Below are 8,456 nucleotides of genomic sequence, written 5' to 3'. Positions count from 1 at the left end.
GCTCAGTTATAACTTACTCCTCATACTCAAGTGCGTCGATATGTAAGTTCCAATTTAAATTTCTCGAGTGCATTTTATGATAATTATGTTGAGATAAGGCGAGTTTTAGGTTGATCCATCTGAAATGGATCAAAGTTCCACTGTCCAATAAAAAGTAACTAAGCGGATTGTTCCGACCCGGTTTTTAACGGCGTTCATGTATTTTGGGTATCCCGAGACCTAAGTATGGGGACGTTTTTATTTCTAGAGTGGGGGAGTATTTTGGTAGTGGCCTTTAAGCTGTAATGGGTTCCAGTCTCATGTCGCAAGCGAACCGAATTGGCTCCGACCGTTCTTGAGGCGGAAAAACACAAGAGATAGTGTCCCTGACTCTTGAGCCAATGGTTATAGGGCCTATTTTTCTTAAGCCTCATATGTGACTAAAGTAGGCGACTGTTACATTAAGTGTATCGACAAAAACTATAACCCGAGCTGTGACCCGAACTAATCGAAACCAATCTGAAATCCTGGAAAAATCGAATAAGGGTGTAGTTGAGGGGCTAACCGTTGTAGCATTACTTTGTTCCATTGTTTCGTTGGTCCCCCAAATAGGCTCATTGTTGAGTAGAAATTGTGGTGCATCCAACCAGAGCTTTGCTACGTCTTTAAGTTCAACTCCTCGTGTAGCACTGTCTGCTGGGTTGAGTCTACCAGGTATGTGTTTCCATTGTTCGGCTTTGCATGAAGTAAGTATTTCACCAACTCTGTTTGCGCAGTAAGTTTTCAGTTTACCAGGTGAAGCGATCCAGGACAAAACAGTAGTGCTATCCGTCCAAAAGTGAGTGGAGTGGGGCTTTAATCGCATTTCATCAGTAGCGAACTTGCATAGCCGAGCACCCAAAAGGGCGGCTTGTAATTCCAGTTTAGGAATGCTCTCTTGATTCAGTGGTGCTACCTTTGTTCTGCCAATCAAGAAAGTAGCGTGTATGCCAGAGCTACAAGCAGTTCGGAAATAGATGCACGTAGCCATTGCGTCTTGCGACGCGTCGCAGAAAACATGAAGCTGTATATCACTAGGTGACAGCTGTGGACCAAGTAAGCGCGGCAGTCTAACAGGGGGTACTTGTTTGCATTGGTCAACCCATTTGTCAATTATCGGAACAAAGTCACTGGGCACAGTTTCGTCCCAGGAGATACCAGACTTCCACAAGTTTTGCAGAAGAATTTTGAGTTTTATGACAAACGGCGCTAGGATGCCTAAGGGGTCGAAAACCCTTGCTACTGTAGAGAGAACTGTTCGGAGTGTAGATGATGTAGTATTATTTAGCTTGGTTGTTGGTTGCACGAACATCGTATCGTCAGTTGTGTCCCATTTGACACCCAGAACACGATGCACTGTAGCATTAGTAGAAACTTCGCCTCCATCAATGGAATAGATCGCGTCCTTAGTGTTAGATACGAACTTAGTTAGGTTGAATCCCCCCTGTCTTAGGGAGGATTTTAGTTGCGTAGTAGAGTCTCTAGCCTCGTGTGTCGTGTTGAACGAGTGAACGAAGTCGTCCATCTAAAAGCTTTTGTGAAGCAGTTGAGCAATACTGGGTTTGGTTATGCAGTAATCGGCAGCTGTTTGATGAAGCGCAAAGATGGCAATGGATGGTGAGCATTTTGCACCAAAGATAAGTCGCGTGTATTGGTATTGTTTGATACCATTTTTAGTAGGCCAAAGGAAGCGAAGCGCATTTTGATCTTCATCTTTAATACCTATTTGCATAAACATACATTCAATATCCGCTGATACAGCCACATGTTTTTCCCGGAATCATAGTAGAAGTCCAAACATGTTGTACAGGAGGTCAGGTCCAGTTTCGAGGCAAGAGTTCAGCGAGACGCCTTTGTACGTTGAGGCGGCGTTGGCCACTCTGCGTACCTTTCCGGGCTTGTTTGGATTAGTAACAGGGTGATGTGGGAGGTACCAAAGTAATTCAGGTTGTGGGTATTGGAAAGTAACGGGCTTGACGTAGTTATTTTCCAGGTCAGTAGTAAGCGATTTCTCGTAGAGTTGCATGGTTTCAGGGTCTTTTCTGAGCCGTTTTTGTAGCGATAGCAGTTGAGCTTTAGCTACCGGATAATTGTTTGGCAATTTTATTTCGTTTTTCCAGAGCAGATTTATTTTGTAGCGATCTCCATCGTGCTCAATACTTTTTTCCATAAATCTTAGTTGTCGTTTGCTTTTATCAGAGTATGTAGCTTTGTTATCTTCCTGGATGCCTGATCCTTCTACTTTCCAGAAATTTTCCACTAATTCAGTGAGATTAGCGTCTTCTTGATCATTTAAGTCGATGAAGTTAGTTGAGTGTGAACTTGGTCCGGAACTATTAGATTTCTGGTTGAGTGGGCCAGTGATCGTCCAACCTAGTAGGTTTTTTACAGCGTAGGGCGTGCCTGTAGGACCTTTTCTGATATCGCGCTCCGCTATATTCCAGAAAGCATCTACGCCAAGCAAAATTTGAACTGTGTTGTCGCCTAGTTCAGGCAAGTTGACATGTCGAAGGTGATTGTAGAGTGAGCACGTTTTGTTAAGGTTGTTTGCGTCGATAGCGTCAAAACTCAGAGCTTCAACTGAATAGACTGATTGTAGGGTGAAAGTAGGTTTTGTAGCGTTATGTGGTCCGATACTAAGCCGGACCAGCGAGGAAGACACTTTTTCCTTACTGAAAGCACCTCGTACGCTAAGCTGTAGTTGTTGGCTTGGTTTGCACTGAAGCTGTTTTGCTGAGGATATATGAGCAGCTGCTGCAGTTGTCGAGTATGGCGTAGCAATCTAGTTTGATGCCATTGTTAAACAGTGTTACCGGCATAAATTGTAACTGATTTCTGATAATGTTTATATTTTGGATTGGATCCTCAGCTTGTTCCGAGGGCTTGGTTACTGTAGTGCCAAGCTGCATGTTATTTGATTTTTGGTTGTGCGTTTGAAATGGTTTTTTCTGGATGTGTAGAGTTGAATGGTGTTTCCCTCCGCAGTTGTTGATGAAACATCGCTTAGACGATGTGCATTCACTAAATCTGTGTTGGCCTAAGCAGTTGAAGCACAGCTTATGTTGCTTCACCAGCTCTGCCCGTTGATCTACGGGAAGTTTCAAAAAGTCCGGACATTTTCCAACGTAGTGAACTTGGTTATCTATTGGACATGTTAAAGTTGTTGGTCTTGCTGATATGCCTGAAGATTTGTCGTAGTTTTGCCTGGACATAGAAGTAAATTGGTTGGGTCGGCTGTCGGTTTGTTGTTGCTTCATAGGTTGGCGATTTCGTCCCGCTTGGTTTGGAGTCGACGGGTCTATGTCCAGGTTCTCGCATGCTCGCGAGTAGTTATTGAGGTAGTGCGTCAAGTCTTTGAGTGTAGCATAATCGAGATCGTGCAGCACGCAGTGTTCTTCCCACTTCATTAGTAGAGTTACTGGGAGTTTTGATCGAGCAAGTCGAGTCAGGTTACTAGAATTTAGATCAGCGGTGTAGCCGTTGAGTTCGAAGTTGTGGATTAGTTTCCGTAGGAAAGCAGCGTATCTTATGAAACCCTGTGGTTCGCTTAGTATCAATTTGTCAAACTTTTCAAGTTCCCTGATGAACGCTGACACCACATCTTTTGGGTTACCGTATCTACGCACTGATTCAAGTATTGCCTGTTCATACTGAGAAGAATTGGTTCCGTAGCTCTCTATTAAAGATTTAGCATTATCAGTGCATAATGACTGCAAGTAAGTTATTTTTTCAAATGGGCTTAGGCGTGGGTTGTTGCCAATCGCAGTCTGGAAGAGTTCGAACCAGTTGTTCCACTCCAGTGGGTTGCCGTCAAACTTTTGTAGTTTTATATCTGGCAATTTGAATCCTTTCAAACTGTAGTTGATGGCAGTGGTCGGATGACTGGTAGTGTGGTTGGTGATTTGTCTTTGTTCATTATCGAAAAGGCTGTTGCGTTGTTGTTCGTGTGATTGTAGGATAGTCCTATGATGGTCGTTGAAGTGGTTGGTAACGAACTGTTCAGATGTAGTAGCAGGACTATTTGCAATTGAAGTTGTTAGCAGACCATATCGATTATTGCCAGTTGACATCTGGGCTTCAAGTCTTGAGTTGTCGTTCCAAATGTGATTTTCATTGGAAACTGGTGGAGGCGAGAAGTTGTATCGTCGTGGAGCTCGAAAGTTGAAAGTACACGGGTTTGCAGACGGTGAGACTGATCTGAAATCAGTTGTAGAAGTAGTGATGACACCGTTGACTGTCTGATCCATAGCTCTGTTGGTTCCCGGTAGAGGTGGGAAACTGTAGCGTTGGGGAGCGTCTAAGTCGAATGAACTCAAGCCGTAGGTGGATGTGTAAGTTGAGAAGTCGGCAGCCGTAGTACTGATGAAGTTGTTGGCCAAGTTTTCAGTAGTATTTGAGCTTCTTACTGGTACACTGGCTGTTTCAGATGTGCCTTGCACTCTAAGTGGGCTGTTAGACCTTGTGGAAACTGAACCATCGTTTGTTAAGACCTTTTCGTATTTTCTAACATTGATCAGTAGGTCGCACTTTCGTTTTCGTAGCGTTGAAGCAGTGTTGAGGCAGTCTTGTGCTTCCTGAGTAAAAAACGCGGCTAAGTCGTCTGCGAGCGTATCAAGCAGATCAAAACAAGTGGTTATCTCCTCAAAACTGAGTTTAACGTACTCGATTTCGCTTGAGTTGGCTATTTGCCTCGTTACTTCTTCCTCAAGCTCCTCGAAAGTACTGTAGCGGCGTCTCCATTGATTGAGTAGCTGTTGTAAGGTCGGCTTTGTTGGAGCCACTCAAGAAAGTAGTACAAAGAGTAGAAAATATGTATTAAAAGTTTACGAGCTCGGATGGCAGCGATCGCAAAGTAGTTCCGGTAATGAAGCTTTTATTCTGAGCTTTCTCAAAGTTTTTACTATAAGTTACGTTTAATTTTTTGTTAAAGTCAACCAGCCAGAGGGTTAACCCGGTGGTTAATTAAACAAAGTGAGCTACAGCTCACGCAGTTATGAGCTTTTTAATTATGGTTAAGGACTAAGCGGTGAAACTTTTTTTTTTTTAAAGTTCAAATGAGTAAAAAATTTTGAGACCTTCAAAATTTTTGTAGAAAGTTTTGTAGATGTGGCTAGTAAAACCTTTTGTAGTTATGGGTTTAAAGAAAACGTTTCGGAAAAATGGGCTTTTGAAAATTCGCAGCAGCTAGTTTTGGGCTAGAAGATTTTGGCTATCGGGTTTTGGCTATCAGTATTTTTTTTTGTGTGTTTAGGTACTACCTTAATACCCCGAGAATTAAAATCAAATTGACCAATTCAGCACTAAGATTTCACATTGGAGGTTGTAGATTTCGTTAAAAAAAAACTGTACGAAAGCTTAGCACAGTATGGGTTTTGGCTGACAAGTACAAGCACAATGATTTATGATTGAGGGGGAGATTTACTGAAAAATTTACTCAGGTCTGTTTTTTTTTTCAGTTTTTCGTCTAGAAGTTTTGTAGATTCACTATAGTTTTCAAGCATAAGCACAAAATGGATGTGAAAAAAAATGTTTTTGAAATGGATCTAGCCTGACTTGGCACTTGAGGTAGACCGGCACTTGGTAGACCGGCACTTGGTAGACCGGCACTTGGGCTCTGACTATGGCACTTTTGGTAGACCGGCACTTGGGCTCTGACTATGGTACTTGGTAGACCGGCACTTGGGCTCTGACTATGGCACTTGGTAGACAGACACTTGGGCTCTGACTATGGCACTTTTGGTAGATTGGCACTTGGGCTCTGACTATGGCACTTGAGGTAGAACCGCTGGTTGTGTCCTGGGCTGCGCCTTGAAGTTGAGGGGGGCTGAGTTGTCCCTGTTGACTTACTGTAGACTTCGATATCTTTTTCAATTTTGGTCGCCAAATATTCAAGACAATTTGATGAACATATCTTGAAAGCCACTTTAATGAAGTCAAATTTATTACTCATTAGTTCGGAACAAATTATGCTATTATTAAAAAATTTTACCGCAGTTTTCTTTAATTCATGTGAGACAATTCAGGTCATGAATAGAGCCTATTTTGTCAAAAACTATCTGCGCGCTCCCCCCTTAAATTTAGTTATGTTGGCGAAGACGGTGCCCTTAGAAAAAAATTTTGAGGCCGGTCAGCCAAAAATGGATATTGTAAAATTATACAAAAGGGGACCCCCCTCGGCACGCTAATGAGGAAAATATTGAGAAGTTCTCACACAAACTGATTACAGCATCATTAGAAGAAATTCTCGAGTTTTTACTCTGCCAGCGGATCGCTTCAATCAGTACTGTCGATAGTAGATACGAATATGCACAATGTTTCAGTTTTTCCCAGAAAAAATGTTGTCACTTTTATTTGCCGTTTCCTTGCGGTACGCGATATGAAAAAAATCGTTTGTGGTTTGAATATGCCATTTTGAATATAAGACTTCTCCAAACATTTTGATGATTTTATGCAGCCCAGTTTAAGCTGTTAAGTTTCCCTTTATAGCTCTAAGATTCTATGAAACATCGTTTCGAACAGGGGCGGATTTAGGGGGGACACTTTCTCCCCCTCAGGGATTCGACCCCCTGCCGACCCAAAAGGTCCCCCCTTTGGTACTTTGAAAAAAATCCATTTTTGGCTGACCGACCCTAAAATTTTTCTAAAGGCGCCTTGGGCGCCAATATATGCTATTTTTGAGTGAGGAGCGCGCGCCGAAAAAACGCAATTTTTTAGTTAAAATTTTCCAAAAAGTGCCAAAAAAACGCTTTTTTGGACTGTTTTTTCAAAATTTTGCCTGCAGCAAATATTGCTTAGGGAAAGCTCGAAAAATCATTTTGAGTCGACCTAAAAAACAGTCGGCAAAATTTTTAAAAAAAATATGTGCTTGAAAAAAAAAACTAGTTTTGAAAGATTCCTTCAGCGCTCTTCTGGTAAAAAAAAAAGAGTTAAAAAAAATTTAAAATGATTGTGCAAACAAAATTGAAATTTTGCGGACTTTTCAGTACTTTTTTGAAATATGCCTAATTCACTAACTCACTAGGCTTTTATATATTTTTTCAGGTCACCGCGCACAAAAAAATAGAACAAAACAAAGTTTTTTAAAGTTTTTTTTTTTAATTTAGAGTTTTTTATAAACATTATGAACTAGTAACCGACTATACTAGTTCAAAAGGCAAACTTCAATTTAGTTTCAAATTAAAGATAATTCACATGGTATATTTTAGGGGGGGGGGAGGGGGGGGGGAATAGTTTGTTTAGTTAGTTCATATTAGCCGAACATTTGTTGCACATGAGCAGAACGTTTGTCCAATAGGTAACTTTTTCATTCTAATGAGTTTGAAATTTTATATCCACTTTTGAATCTTAAAATATATCACATTGAAATTCGATTTTTTGAAATTTGGTTATTTGAGAGCACAGTTTAACTGTTTGTGAGCAAGAGATTTGATATGAAATAAAAAAAATTAAAACAGCGAAAAACTCCATTGGTACATTTACAAATTTCAATGCTCTTTTACAGAAAACTTGCCCTAGAAATGTGTGTTTTATTTTGTTCATTGGAACATAATGAAAACAAGGCTCAAACATTGTGCAGAGCCAACGTCAGCGTAATACCGGAAAAAAAATAAATTTGCAACATCAAATTGTTTTGAAAATTCACCAAAAACCATTCCAAACTACAACCAGTCTGAACTTTTTTTTAGTTTGTTTGACTATTGGCCAGAATTTTTGTGAAAATTATTTTCGCCAGGCAACCGGATTTCTGTGGACCACCAAAAAGTACATGATTTTAACCTTTGTGCATAAACCTCAAAAAACCAAAAGGCAATTTTAAAACTATGTATAATATTTGCAACCAAGTTTTAAAATCTCGTAGTTTTTTTCTCGAAATGGATTAAGTTTAAACAGTGCTCAAACGATCTGAAGAACCAACATCATTTTAGTCGCAAAAACATACAATTTTTTTGCAACAACAAATCATTTGAAATCCACCAAAACCAGTCCAAGTTACAATCAGTCTAAATTTTGTTCGATTGTTGGCCGTAAAATCGGTGAAGTCATTTTCACCATGCAATCGCATTTCCATTTGACAACAAAAAAAAAACACATTTTTAACCTTTGTGCATAAACTTCATTAAATCACGAAGCAAAATTAAAAATTTATATGCTATTTGCAACGAATTCTAAAGTTCTCGCGTTTTTTCTCGAAATGGATTAGGTTACAACAAAAAATAGCAAAGACTAAAAACCTCAAAAATTAATTTCAAAAGAAGGTTCTTTTATGTTCCGACATTTTGAAAAATGGGAAGCAAGTTTGTATTCAAGTATGTTTAAGTTTTTTTTTCTTTTTTCCTTTTTTCCAAGCAAAATCAGTTACCACACATAATTAACAAAATGGGTTGCTCGATATATCATATCACAGCCCTTTTAATCTTGCTTCGAAAAACATTTGAACA

At 40.0% G+C, this 8,456-nt stretch overlaps 1 protein-coding gene across 1 annotated transcript in view; it reads right to left on the bottom strand.

Annotated features, from left to right (window-relative positions):
* Positions 1 to 1,798: 1,798 nt before the first annotated feature.
* LOC134845482 (uncharacterized) overlaps positions 1,799 to 8,456 on the bottom strand; it is a 17,229-nt gene continuing 10,571 nt past the window's right edge. The window contains exons 2-3 of the mRNA XM_063862418.1: positions 2,910 to 4,769; positions 1,799 to 2,800 (exon numbers count right to left, since the gene is read on the bottom strand). Coding sequence (XP_063718488.1) covers positions 1,799 to 2,800; positions 2,910 to 4,769 — 2,862 coding nt within the window. The remainder of the gene's footprint in view (positions 2,801 to 2,909; positions 4,770 to 8,456) is intronic.

Source organism: Symsagittifera roscoffensis, chromosome 1, assembly GCF_963678635.1.
Source record: "Symsagittifera roscoffensis chromosome 1, txSymRosc1.1, whole genome shotgun sequence".
NCBI classification, from domain to species: Eukaryota; Metazoa; Xenacoelomorpha; order Acoela; family Convolutidae; genus Symsagittifera; species Symsagittifera roscoffensis.
The sequence above is the reverse complement of the archived record's forward strand: the minus strand, read 5'-3'. Positions and strand labels throughout refer to the sequence as shown.